Raw genomic sequence first — 15,181 nt, forward strand, 5'->3', positions numbered from 1 at the left:
AATTAGCTTTTTATAGGACTATCCCAGCTATAAATGAAGAAACCCCTAATGAGTCAATGGATCTAAGAATTGACCATCAAAGGCTGCTAATGTCACAAAAAGAGAAAAAAAATGGGACATTATGTGCCTCCAGACAGAGCACACAACTACCTAGGAAATGATCTTTCAAAAAAAAAATAAAATCTGAATTTGATCAATCCTTTCATTCTTTTTAAAAATAAAAATGCCCATTTTATGAAAAAGAAAATAGAGTAACACATTAAACAATGTGATGTGAATACAATCAACAAAGCCCAGACTGTAGGAAAATTTATAAGACAAAACACATTTGCATTAACAAATAAAGGCAGGGGTGGAAATTGGGGAGGGGCGGGAAACACAGAGATGAAAACAGACTTTAGGAGATCTATCAACCAATTACAATGTGTGAACCTTCTTTGGATCTTGATTCAAACTAACTGTAAAATACATTATGTAATATTTATGAGCCATTTAGAAATCTGAGCATTAACTGAAGATTTATAATGATAGGCAATTATAGTTAATTACTTTAAGGGGTGATAATTGTATTATTATGTCTTTTAAAAAGGAGTCTTTATTTTTTGGAAATAATGCTGAAATGTTTATGGATGAAACAATATGATGTTGAGGATTTGCTATGAAAAAATATGGGAAAGGGGTGAGGATACAGATGAAAGAAGATTGGTCATGAAATGATAATTGCTGATGCTTGGTGATGTACCACAGTGGTTCTACTACTGGTAGATACCATCTGGTGGTAATACTATTTGGTAAACTTAATACTAAGTTGAAAAAAAAATGGCGGAAAGGTGATTCCCTTCTGATTTGCTTTTATGCTAGTGAAATGCGTGACAGGAATGATAGGAGGGATGAGAGGGACTTTGGGTGGTTCTGATGTGTTCATGTAGGTTCGTCAATTGTAGCAAATGTACGACTGTGGTGTGGGATGTGGGGTGGGTGAATATTTTGCTGGTATGACATGAAGACAGAGTCCTGGCTGAGTTTATAAAAAGCTGTAGGCTTCCTGTTCAGTGGTCAATTCATGTAGTTAGTCTTTGCTGGATTAAGATTCTGATGTGGGGACCAAGCTAATGGATTCTTTTGTGACAGGCAGGAAAGAAAATGTGATTTAGGTAGTGTCTCTGCAAGCTGCAATTTAAAAGAAAAAGGGAAACACAGGAGCTTTTATATTGCTATTTTCTTCAAAAAGATTTACATTTTCATCTTATTCAGAGACAATTTACTCAGCGTCAATCAGCTTGAGCAGCCAAACTGAACATCATGGCATTATTTTTTCTTTAGGGAAAAGAGAAAAAGAGTAGTGTCACTCAAATAAATTACAGCAGAAACTTATGAATGACACGGAACTCTGCTTCAATCCCAGATTTTCGACATCTAAATATGCCCCAAGAAACTTAATATTAAAAACCAAAGATTTTCTCTACTCAAAATGTATTAATTTATTTTGACAGTTACAGACATTCCTAACAAAATTCCAAAGTATATAGAAATGATACCTAAACTTTTATTTTTTTGCAGTATAGTGTGACATGGAAGTTTATTACTCTCTTTATTTTAATAATATTCATAGATTTGTAGAACAAGGTTGTTCTGTTGAGCAAATTGTGATGTTACTTGTTTGGAGCTATGGAAAGTCACCAGTTTCCATACAAATTTCCTAAGCTGATGTTTATACACAAAAAATCTAATTTGTCTTCATTTCACTTTGCATGCATCTTTCAAAAGTATAATTTTAAAAATTAGTAACAGAGAGTTTTAGGTTGACAGCAAAATTGAGCGCAAAATCAGAGAGTTCCCCTCTAACACCACTGCCCTCCAATCTCCTTCACTATAGACATCCTACACCACAGTGGTACATTTATTACCACTGATGAACCTACAAGGACACATCACAGTCACCCAAAGTCCCTCTTATCCCTTGCGTCATCCCTGTCACTCATTTCACTTGTATAAAAGCAAATCTATCATCTATCTGTCATCTATCTATCTATCTCACCTATGTCTGAATATATTGCTGCTATTATTTTAAACATACTGTTATTTGTTGGATCAATTAAGACTAAGAAAAATAGAAGTTTTTATTTTACCTTCATTTATTCTCTGATGCTCCTTCTTTCTTTATATAGATCTGAGCTTTTATATCATTTTCCTTCTCTCTGAAGAACTTCTTTGAATATTTCTTGCAAGGTAGGTCTACTAACAACAAATTTCCTGAATTTTTGTTTGATAAAAATCAGATAAAATCTGATAAAAATTCTCCTTCATTTTTAAAGGATACTTTCACAGAGTATAGAATCCTAGGTTGGAGGGCTTTTTTCTCTTAACACTTTAAATATTTCATGCTACTTTCTTCTTGCTTGGATGACTTCTGAAGAGCAGTCAGATATAATTCTAATCTTTGCTCCTCTAAAGATAAGGTGTTTTTCCCTCTGGCTTCTTTCAAGATTTCGTCTTTATCTTTTATTTTCTGAAGTTCGGATACAATATGTCTATGTGTAGTTTTTCGTGCGTTCATCTTGGTTGGTGTTCTCAGAGTTTCCTGGATCTGTGGTTTGGTGTCTGATATTAACGTGGGGGAAATTCTCAGTTATTATTGCTTCAAATATTGCTTCTTTTCCTTTATTTCTTTCTTTTCCTTCTGATATTCCCATTACACAGTTTGAAGTTGTCCCACAGTTCTTGAATATTCTGTTCTGTTTCAGTCTTTTTCATCTTTGTTTTTCAGTTTTGGAAGTTTTTATTATCATATACTCAAGCTCAGAGATTCTTTTCTCATCTGTGTCCAGTCTACTATAAGGTCAGCAAAAGCATTCTCCATTTCTGTTATGGTGTTTTTGATCTGTAGCATTTCTTTTTGTTTTTTTCTTAGACTCTCCACCTCTTTGCTTACAGGATCCAGCTGTTCTTGCATGTTGTCTACTTTTTCCATTAAAGCCCTTAGCATATTAATCATAGTTTAAAAGAATTGCTTGTCTGGTAATTTCAACATTCCTGTCATAGCTGATGGGCTCTGATGCTTGTTCTGTCTCTTCAAACTGTGTTTCTTGCCTTTTAGTACGTCTTGTAATATTTTTGTTGAAAAGTGGATGTAATATATTGGGTAAAAGAAACTGCAGTAAACGGGCCTTTGTGATGGAATGGTAAGGTGTGAGAGGAGGGGAAGTGTTCTACAATTTTACCATTAGGTCTCAGCCTTTTGGTGAGCCTGTGTTCCTGGACTGCGCCCTTGACCAGTGAATGCTTCTCAGTTATTTTTCCCTGCTTGGTGGGACAGGATGGCTAGAGAGCTGGAGCGGGGTATTTCCTTTCCATCACGTGAAAGGATAGAGCTGGCTGGAGTTGCAGATTTCCCTTCCTCCAGATAAGTTAGGCTCTGATAAAACTCCAGTAGCAGTCTCTGGTAAAATAGCCTTTCCTGAGGTGGGGCCTTGTTAAGAACAGAATGCTTTGCTATATTTCAAAATGGTTATTTTTCCTCTCCCTCTGCTGGAAGCATTAGGCAATTTTTCTCTGATATTTCACTGTGATAACCTGATAGATCACCTGGAGCTAGAACTCACAAAAGTGTGGGGGTCCCTTATGACTGAGTCCCCTACAGTTTTTAACCCTTAGAGTTGTCTGTGTTGAGCCTCCAGCAGTTTTATCAATGACAGTTCAGATGTTCCTCTCCCAGCACTGGTTCCTCTGGAGATTTCTGCTCATGGGTTTCTGATCCAGGAAGCTGTGATTCTCTGTATCTTTTTATTTCTCCAGTTTGGGGCAGCAGTGGTTTGCCTTGTGATGGATCTAAGAAGAGTTGTTGATTTTTCAGTTTGTTCAGCTCTTTACTCATTAGGATGGTGTAAATTCTAAACTTCTTATATGCTCGTCTGGGAACTGGAAGTCTTCAAAAGTACAGGGTTTTAAACCATGTATTTAACAGAGAGAATGTAAACTGACTTTCTTTGATCTCTCTCTTTTTTTGTTTTTCTAATATCAGGAGGTCTAAAGGAATTTTTTAAAAAACATTTAACACTAGCTCATAAGTGTTGGGGAAATGTATGTGTATAGGCCACAATCATACCTTCCTTTAAAACTCTGTGGTTTCCCAGGGTGCTCACATTGGTGGCTGGTCCAGCACAGAATAGGTCCTGCATCTTAGAATGTATGGGTGAGGAACCCTAATAGGTTAGCAATGTCACTATCTGTAGCTTTAGGTAAAATCCTTCAAATTATTTCTCTGCAATAAGAAAGTCTAATATTTATTAAGTATTTACAATGCAGTAGCAACTATGTAATATTTCTTTTAATCCTCACAACAATCCTGTGAGGTAGATACTATTACTGTCTTTATTTTAAAGAAGAGGAAACTGAGATATGAAGAGATTAAATAACTTCCCTGATCATAGAGCTGGAATTTGAACTTTAGTTCAACTCAGTAGTGGGTAGGTGGTCTTTATGCATATGTTATCCTGCAGTGCAGTCTCTTATATCTGTTTGTATCACCCTACTTAATACCCTCAATGAAGAACACTTCCGATCCTAATATTTTTCGATCCAAAACCTCTAGTGACTTCCTATACCTAGAGAAGAAGTGAAAACTCTTTAGCTTGTAATATTAAGCTGTAGTTTCAATATCCTACTCTGGCCTTATCTTTTACAACTCTTTTGCATGTATCTTAATCTCTAATTACACAGTGCTCCTAAAATTTCTCAAAGTTGCCCCATATATTTCCTCCTGCTGAGAAAATTCTTTTTACTTCTTTAACCACTAAATCCTACTATATTTCAGACATTTTCAATCCCAGGTGAAAGGCCACTTCCTCTTGAACTTTTATGATAACTTCAATGGGAATTAATCCTCCCTTCTTAACTGTTAGAGTTCTTTATTTTATACTTCTTACAACACTCACCACACATTTTCCTGTTGCCATGGTTTGAATGTAATATATCCCTCCAAAATGCATATGTGATAGTATTAAGAGGCAGGGCCTTCTGGGAAGTAATAAAGTCATGAGTGCTCCATCCTCATGAATGGGATTGGTGCTTTTATAAAAGAGGCTGAGGGAGTGTACTAGTCTTGTTTTGCTCTTTTGCCTTTCCACCATGTGAGGGCGCTGCAAGAAGGCCTTCAGCAGACACTGAATCTGCCAGCACCTTAATCTTGGACTTCCCAGCCTCTAGAACTGTGAGAAATAAATTTCTGTTATTTATAAATTACCCAATATGTGATATTTTGTTATAGTAACAGGAATGACTAAGAATCTATATATGAGTTATTTATTGTATTTGCTATCACCACTCCCAGATTATAGCAACATGAAGGCATGCACATTACATAATTTCTAAATGTCCCTTGTCATACAAATGCCTTATAAAAGTTCATTAAATGAATGGCTTTAATTATGCAATAGGGTTATAGAAAGAAAAAATTTTTTAAAAACACAGAGGGAGACATCTCAAAGATTGAGCAGTAGACTGAATACATATGTTTATCTCTTCTCTATCCTAAAATCTCATGTGTTAAAATAAATGGTGCTATGAGAAATAACCAGCAGATTAGGTACCCTTAAAGATTCTTTTGGTCAAACTAGTTGAAATGCTGGATAAAACATTTTGAAAACATCTTTATAAATGTATGGCTGAGCTGGCATAAAATAAACAAATCTGTAGAGCTTGCAAATGAAGTAAAAGTATGAACCATGGTAGCCAAACTACCTTCCTAGTGGGATTTACCCTAAAGGTTTCTTTCCAATTCTGGAGACCTTGAGCATCTGCTTTGATAGTTGCATGGAGATTTTAAGGGAAAGGAGATGAAGCCTAAGAGATATACAAAATGAAAAGTCTAACAGAAGAAACCTGCATAAAATAGAATCCCAAATGGCCACTTTTGGTAAGCGTACATGAGAATATATTCACTCAGCTGTTTCTAAGGAAACTTGTCTCTGTCAATCTTGGCAGTGAATAATAAGAAAAGAAATAACTTTCTAGAGAATTTATAACCACAACCCAAACTTCATGCAGGTTAGTCATCGAATTCATGCTACCTATGTGTTCAAGAAAACCTCAGTCAGAGCTTTTAAAGCAGTCCTTAGTTGGCAGTGCCTCAGACTGAGTGGTGGAAACAAATGCTAATTTTCACTGGAGGAGCCCAACTTCAACCTGGGGGTGAGAGAACTCCCATAAATAAAGTACAAAGAAAAATCAGTAGTTCTAGGCAAAACCCACAAAGTGAAAGAGATGAGATCCAGAAACAGAGCCATACAACTTCAGGTATGAGATTATTAGAAACCAAATATAAAATAACTGGGATATGTTTAAGGAAATGAAAGAGAATCTTTAAAATATGAGTAGGAAACAAGTGACTACAAAGAACCACAAACCAAATTTAAAACAGAAATAGACTTTCTAGAAATGAAATAAATATAGTATCTAACACTGAAAACTAAAAAATAAAATTTAATTAGATCTGGCTGAAGAGAGAATCAATGAATTGAAATAATTCATGACTTTATTTAAAATGCATCCTTGAGAGACACAGAGGTAGAAAATATTTTAAAAATATTAACAAACATGGAGGAGAGGCTGAGTAATTGGAATGATAAAAGGAAATATTAGAATGAATGGGGAGAGGCAGTATTTGAAGAGATAATGCTTGAAAAATTTCCAGAGTTGTGTAAAACCAACCATCTTCAGGTTGCGGGAGTCTAATGAAAAGGATATGAAACTGAAGGTGTCCCAGATCACAGAAGGAATGGTACACTAGTATATGAATACATCTAAACAAATATTCATTGCAAAGATAACAACAACAAAATCATGGCTAACAGAAATGAAGCAGTTCAGAATTTTCAAAACTAGACAGCAACAGCAAATTATAATCCTTTTAAAGATGAATAACTTTGATATTGTTGATTTTGTTAAGAATGCATGTTGAATAGCTAGTGTAACAAATAAAAAATAGATTTAGATAATACAATTTTCAGATAAGTAAAGGGGACAGAATGAAATGAGAAAAGAAGAAAAAGATACATTCAAAAGATGGCAAGAAAGAAGAGAAAACATGACTAAAAAATGCAGGATAAATGGAAAGGACATAATAAAATGGAAGAAATAAATCCAATTCTATACATAATCACAAAAAATATAAGTAAACCAAACTGTACAGTTAAGGACAAAGAATGTGTGAATAGAGTTTTAAAAATTTAGTTATATGCTGTTTATAAGTGATACATTAACTCTAAGAACACAAAAACATTCAAAGTTAGAAAAAAAATTTTAAAAATGTACTAGGCCAACACTAATTTTTAAAAAGTTACTGTAGCTACATTCATGGACAAATTAACTCTAAGGAGAAAATAATTTTGAGAGAACAAGAGGATCACTTGGGATACTACTATACCGATTTTGACACCACAGGTGGGATATCACAATTCTAAACTTGTATGTTCCTAATAAAACAGCCTAAAAAGTATGTAATACAAAAATTCGACAGAACTACAGGGAGAAGTTTACACATCTACCATCATAGTGGGAGGTATCAAACACTCTCAATAATTGATTGATCACGTGGGCAAAAAATATTGAGGCTATAGATGATCTGAACAACACATTTAACATAATCTGTTGACATAGATGAAGCATTTCAGGTAGCAAAAGCAGAATATACAATCTTTTCAAGTACATATGGGATATATATATATAAAAAGAACACATGCAAGGCCATAATACCAACTTTGTATTTGAAAGGACAGGCACCAAACAAACCGTATTTCTTGACCACAGTGCAATTAAATAAGGTATTGACAACAAAAGGAACTAGAAACACCTGTATTTTGGGAAATTAAAAAAAATCTTCTAAATAATTTATGGGTTGAAATCATATTCATATTGGAAATTGGAATGTATTCTAAATTGAAAAATTATAAAACTCTACTAAATCTTGTGAAATACAACTCAAGCAGCACTTGGAAGGAAGTAGGAAGCCTCAGTAGTCTTATAAGCATTACAGAAATTGAATTAGTGGTTTTTAAATTTCCTATATAAAACATAAGGCAAATTCTAATAAATGTTTACTGTATATATAGTTCTGTAGAGAATAAAAGTGAACACTCTCCAATTCATTCTATGAAACTTAGCATAATCATGAAACCAAAGCTGTATACAAATGAAGAAATGTGGACTAGTTTTCCCTATGGAAAAAGGTTGCTAAAATCATAAACCTACCACTCAAAGGTTAGTTTGTGTACCTGCAACATAGACAGCACCTAGGAGCTTTTTAAAAAATGCGGATTCTTGGACTTTATCCCAGATCTACTGAATCAGAATTTTAACTTCATCAAAATCTACAGGATATTCTTATGTACATTATAGTAGGTGAAGCTTTGTACTAGCAAACTAAATCCAGAGATGTATTAAAATACATATCACTAAGTTAAGTTTACCCAACAGTACAAAGCTGGTTTACTACTGTAAAGCAATTTGTCATATTAAGAGAGTAAAGGAGAAAACCTTAGGATTGTCTTAGTAGATTCAGAGTGTTGAGTAAAATTTAAAATCTGTTAATAATTTTAAAAAAGAGCTCCAAGAAAACTAAGAATAATAGAAATTATATTCTTGTATTACTGCTCTCTTTTCAGCTACATTGATTCTATTTTTTCTATTTCTTTTTCAATACCACACTGCTTGAATTATGTTAGTGCCATATTGGCAGGGAAACAGAAAATGAGAATGTAGGTTATGTTTATTATGGTATTTCGAATCAGTAGATGAAAGGGTGAACTTACTATATAGTGTTGAAATTGGTTACTATTTAGAAAAATTAAAATGAGCTATCTCCTAGAACATACTTTTAAAATCTCAGATCAATCAAAATTATACATTTAAAAAGCCAAACTATAAAAATATAAGGTTATATTTATATAATCTTTGGTTGAGCAAAGCCTTTAGAAAATATAAAAATCTACAAAGCTAAAATGAAAAATATAAACATTTTTACTACAAAAAGTTTAACATTTATGTGTGACAAAACATACTATAGAAAAATTAAAAGGCAAATAGCAAACATGTAGAGTTTATATTTAGAATATAATGAAATTTCCACTAAGTAATGAGAAAATAGAAAGTGTCCAAAATAAAAATAGAAAGTGATCAAATTATGTGACCATGTAGTTGAAAAACAAAACAAAATGTATAGAACAAATATGAAAAATTGCTCAAATAACTAAATGAAAAGGTAGAAATTAAAAGAATAGTAAAACTTTTTTTATTCTATCAAATTGGCAAAAATGTAAAAGGTTGTTACATTCAGTATTGACAAAAATGTGGGAAAGCTGCCACTCTCAAATTTTGTTAGATGAACTTGTAAACTGATAATGCCTCAGTAAGATGTACACTTTTAGGCCAACATGCTCATAGTTATGCACAGCGACATTAACATAGAGATATTTGTTGTAACACTTTTGTAGCAGAAATGAAAATGAATTTCACCCAATGTCCTTCAACAGGGTCATGGCAAAGCAAATTATGAGTCCTACATACTATGAAATTCTACGTAGCTGTTTCAAACGTCGACTAATAAATATTGATGTGGAAAGTTCTCCAAGACAGATTGCTAAGTGAAAAAAATCAAATAACGGAAACATGCAATCCTTATATCCATTTAAAAAGTACATATGCATAAATGTATTTAAATGCAATGCATAGACAAACACCAGCAGGATCATACCAAACAGTTAACAGTGGTTGTTTCTGAAAAGGGAAATGTATTGATGTTGGGAAGGTGAAGAGAAAGATGTAACGGAGTACTTCCACATTTTACTTAGCACACTTCTCTATAATTAGAGCATCTACATAATTTACCATCCAAGCCAGAAAAATTTGGAGTAAAAATACCTGCTGTTAATTGCTCTGGGACACCAGACATAAATTAGAACTGTTCTGGGCAAATGAGGTATATGGTCACATTATCTATAGTAAGAATATATTCATGATTTCATTGTTGAATTTTAAAAATCGGTGGAGCTTTGCCAACCACTGTCTAGAGTTGGGATTAGCAAACCACCTTGGACTGGACTTTTGTAATTATGAGAAACAAGGCTTGTGTGGCCACTTTTATATTTTAGTGTGAGGCCACACTAAAGGGGAGATATACCTCCCCCTGTGGCTTAGCAAACACTTTCCTTACCTTGGTATATAGAGCTCTGAGGATGGAATAGACCAATTTGTATAAAGAGCTCCGGGCCTTCAGGGAGGGAAGAGCCTGGGGCCCCTAAGCCATTTCCTCTAGATACAAACTTGGTAACTCTTTGCTGTTGTCTCTGGCACAGCCCTGATGGAGATACAGGCAAGCAAGAACTCACCCTGAAGTAGAGGGGCTGTTGGGTCTAGGCTGTCAACCTCAGCTTAATACAAGGGCCTGAAGCTTGTTCCACAGAGACTGGTTCTAGTGTAGGCTGTGGCGGAAGACATCAGCTTCTCTGGTACTGACCAACCTGGCACAGTTTCATGCCTTGGGATTCAGAGCTGAACACCTGAGGATGAACTAGTAGAGCTGTTAACGCTGGAATCCTGGCTAAGGTACCCCAGGCAGTGACTGTGAACTGATTGGATGTACCCATATGTGCCCATCCACCGTACTTTGAAGTTTAACTGACCATTCTGAACTGAGTAAGCGCTTGAGATTCTTAGACAGTGGGGGGTGCAGGTGGGGAGAAAGACATTAGGAGGGAGAAACTGGACTTGCTGCTAATAAAGGCAGTGGTGGTCTTGAGCGATGAATTTATACCTTTAACATGTCAAATGACTCATACGGATTATACTTTTAAAAATGACCATTGGGCCAGGCAATTTGGCTCATGTCTATAATCCCAGCACTTTGGGAGGCCAAGGTGGGAGGATTGCTTGAGCCCAGGAGTTCAATATCAGTCTGTCTCTACAGAAAATACAAAAATTAGCTGGGTGTGGTGGCGCATGCCTGTGGTCCCAGCTACTGGGGAGGCTGAGGTGGGAGAATCACTTGAGCCCAGGAGGTCAAGGCTGCAGTGAACCGAGATTGCACCACCGCACTCCAGGCTGGGTGACAGAGCGAGACCTCGTCTCAAAACAAACAAACAAACAAATAAATAAAATAAATAAAAACAAAGATCAGCCATATGTCACCCCCTGTTAACCTGTGTTGATCCTTGTAATTGATTTAGGCATTAAGAAAACATTAAGAAAGAATCAAAGGAGGTGGACCAAGGGGTGGAAGGAATTTGGAGTAAAGAAAACAGGAACCAGAGGTGAGGGAGGGTTGGTGATGCAGCACACTCTACTCACGCGGCTGGTGTGCGTTCCAGTGTGTGTACTGCACCGGCTCGGGTTTCTGCCCTACTGGCTTCCAAGTGTATTCTCCCGTATCATTTTGGTCCTGAAGAGCTATCCAAAAATAACTGTCCTTCATTTTTACCACACTACTGATCAAACTGGTAATAAAAGCCTGTTCAAACCTTAAAAGGGGAAAAAAGAAGTGGTTATATTAAGTTTCTGGGCAATAAAAAAATGTCATTAAAGCATAATGAAGTGCACAGAATGGCCCCAGACTAAGCATTTCTCATTAATTCTTTAGAACATGGAACAGGAAAACACCCAAAGACCCTGAACATTACTAATAAATGCCGAATGTCAGTGCAATTCCCAGAACTATATGAGTGAGCAGAATCTGACTCTTGCATATGGGGCTTAATTCTTGCACAGAATAGAGAGTCCAGCTCCAGTTTCAAAGCATAGGTGGTAAAGTTCACATGGCCAGCAATGCATTTCTTGGAGTACGATGTGGCCTATTTTGTAATTAGGCCACACACCACACACACCATGCCACAATATGCACAGGGTAAAGGTGGGCAGGAGGGAGGAGGAAAGATATTATGCTTTTCTGAATGAGCATTTACTAATACAGAGTTCACACACACCCACCTACCACACTTGCCTGGTGAGAAAGAAACAGAAATTAAAGTAGCAATTTTATGTCTCCCAAATCAGTGTGTTCATTGGCAGAGGTAGGTCTCAGCTTATTCAAATGTGTTTAAATCTGCGTGTTCACTGAAGAAAAATGTGAAAGCCTAGGAACTAATCTAAGGCCGTACATCCACTAATATACTTCCCAAACAGCTGAATGAATTACTGTTCAATGATTGGTGGCAGTGCCCCCTTTCCAGTATGAATGCATCAAAAGCAGAATATAGAAGACTCACATACATGCTTCCACATGCACACCTACTAAGAAAAACATGACTATTAAAATTTAACTAGCATTGAACCTTTCAGCTAAGTTGAAACTATCTTGAGAAAGCTATTTTTAGAACATACAAAGTTAGAAGAAGCACATTTGAAACAGTGGTGACTTCTGGGAAGACCTGCTGAGTCAATGGAAAAGGAAAGGCTGAAGCCATTACCCAGGAAACCTAAGGAGAAAGCAAATTAGACCTTTTCATTCAATTTTGGTGGCTTTTTTCATTACTGTGCATCCTTAACTTGCTAAGGGAAGCAAAAGCAATGAGGTCATTTATGAATAGAAGAGTCTCAAAGGAAATAGGAGATAAAAAGAGAAAAGAATAAAAAGTAAAAATTTTAAGTGCCTTACAGATATTATTAGCAACATTTAGAGATCTTAGATATTTATGGTACTCATCTTTGCAGGGGATATAGATTTTCGTCATACTTTAGTAAATATTTTCTGCAGATACTCTATTAATAACCTAAATAGCACACATTTGAAACAAGAAAAGTTCTTTTTTTAATCCAGATCATACTGGCAGAACCTTATATAAATGTGCTTCAAAAGGAACGTATAGAAGACTAAATATTGCCTACATGGTGTTGTAATTTTCCTTACACTTCTGTTGGTTCATGCTCTCAATAATATACGATCTGCTTTTCTCTATCTCCTCTGAGGCAGAGTAGTAATACCGGGTCAGGGAAGTGCTGGGAGGAGAAGGGCGGGGTCCCTGGTTAGGGCTCCACCCCCAGCCTCTGCCCCCAGACCTAGGTGAGGACAAGCATTTCTGTTTTCATGCCCAAATGTTGCATTTCCCAAGACCACCCTGGCTTGCCACACCCCCATCCTGTGCTTGTAAAATCCCCCGAGACCCTAGCCGGAAGACAGACAAGCGGCTGGACATCCAGAGGAACACACCGGTGGAAGAGCACACCGACAGGCACTGGCAGATGTCGGCAGGCCGTTGACAGGAAGAACGATGTGGAGTTTGGCCAGAAGAAAGTTAAGAAAATAACTCCACTTACAATAGTGCCCCCAAAATACATGGGAATAAACTACACAAAGACTTGTATACTGAAAACTTGTATACTGAAAGGTGAAAGACTTGTATACTGAAAACTGCAAAATGGTGCTGAAGGAAATTAAAGAAGGCACAAAGAAATGGAAATAAATCCCGTGTTCATGCCTTGGAAGACTTAATATTGTTAAGATGCTCATACTACCTAAAGTGATGTATACATTCAATGCAATCCCTATCAAAATCCCAATGATATCTTTTTCAAAAATAGAAAAGTTCATCCTAAAATCCATATGGAAATTCAAGGAACCCTGAATAGCCAATATAATCGTGAAAAGAAACCAAGTTAGAGGTCTGACACTTTTTGATTTCCAAACTTACTACAAAGCTACAGTAATCAAGACAGTGTGGGCTGGGCATATTGGCTCATGCCTGTAATCTCAGCACTTTGGGAGACTGAGGCAGGCAGCTTGCTTGAGCCCAGGAGCTCAACACCAGCCTGGGAAACATAGTGAGATCCTGTCACTACAAAACATAAAAAACATTTGCTGTGGGTGGTGGTGTGAGATGCCTGTAGTCCCAGCTACTCGGGAGGTCGAGGCGGGAGGATGGCTTGAGCCCAGGAGGTCAAGGCTGCAGTGAGCTATGACTGAACCACTGTACTCCAGCCTGGGTGATAGAGTGAGACCCTGTCTCAAAAACAACAAAAACAAAACAAAAAACCAGTGTGGTACTAGCATAAACACTAACACATAGGCCAGTGGAATAGACTAGGAATAAACCCTTGCATATATGTCAAATGATTGTCAAGAATGGTGCCAAGACTTCAGTGCAGAAAGGACAGTCTTCTCAATAAACTGTGTAGGGAAAACTAGACAACCACTTGCAACAGAATGAAGTTAGACCCTTACCTTATACTATGCACAAAAATGAACTCAAAGTAGATTAAAGACCTAAACATAAGAGCTAAAACTATAAAACTCTTAAAAGGAAACACAGGAAAAAGACTTCATAACATTGTATTTGGCAATGATTTCTTGTATATGATACCAAAAGCACAGGCAACAGAATAAGAAATTAATAAATTAGACTTTATAAAAATTAAAAACTTTGCGCATCAAAGGACACTATCAACAGAATGAAAAGGCAACCCACAAAATGGGAGAAAGTATTTGCAAGTTGTACATCAGATAAGGGATTAATATCCAGAATATATTAAAAATTCCTATAACTAAACAATAGAGAAGACAAACATCCCAATTAAAAAATGGACAAAGGACTTGAATAGACATTTCTCCAAAGAAGATACACAGATAGCCAATAAGCACGTGAAAAGATGTTCAACATCATCAATCACCAGTGAAATGCAGATCAAAACCACAGTGAAATACCACTGCACACCCAATAGGATGGCTATTATCAAAACAAAACAACCAGATAATAGTAAGCATTGGCTAGGATGTGGAGAAACTGGAACCTTTATGCACTACTGGTGGGAATGGAAAATGGTGCAGCCATTATGGAAAAGAGTACAGTGGTTCCTCAAAAAATTTAAAATCAAATTATCATATGATCCAGCAATTTCACTTATAGGCATACATGCCAAAGAATTGAAAGCAGGGACTCGAAGGGTATTTGTACATTCATGTTCATGGTAGCATTAGTCACAATAACCAAATGGTGGGAGCAACCCAAATGTCCATTAATGGATGAATGGATAAACAATATGTGTATATACATACAATGGAATATGAATTAGCCTTAAAACAGAATTTCCAGAAACGAAATTCTGACACTACAACATGCTAAATGAAATAAACCAGACACAGAAAAACATAATTCCACTTATATGAGACATGTAGAGTAGTTAAACTCACAGAGACAGA

The 15,181-nt window shown here is 36.2% G+C and overlaps 1 protein-coding gene across 10 annotated transcripts in view; it reads right to left on the minus strand.

The window, feature by feature from the left end:
• The window catches only part of PLA2R1 (phospholipase A2 receptor 1), a 139,639-nt gene that overhangs the window by 71,427 nt on the left and 53,031 nt on the right, over nt 1–15,181 (minus strand). For all 10 annotated transcript variants that reach the window (XR_008546609.1, XR_008546608.1, XR_008546607.1 and 7 more), the window contains exon 11: nt 11,341–11,510. Coding sequence is in view for 7 of the 10 variants with exons in the window: in XM_054679060.2 (XP_054535035.1) it covers nt 11,341–11,510 (170 nt within the window). In the remaining 3 variants the exon portion in view is untranslated. The remainder of the gene's footprint in view (nt 1–11,340; nt 11,511–15,181) is intronic.

This window comes from Pan troglodytes, chromosome 13 (assembly GCF_028858775.2).
Source record: "Pan troglodytes isolate AG18354 chromosome 13, NHGRI_mPanTro3-v2.0_pri, whole genome shotgun sequence".
Lineage (NCBI taxonomy): Eukaryota > Metazoa > Chordata > Mammalia > Primates > Hominidae > Pan > Pan troglodytes.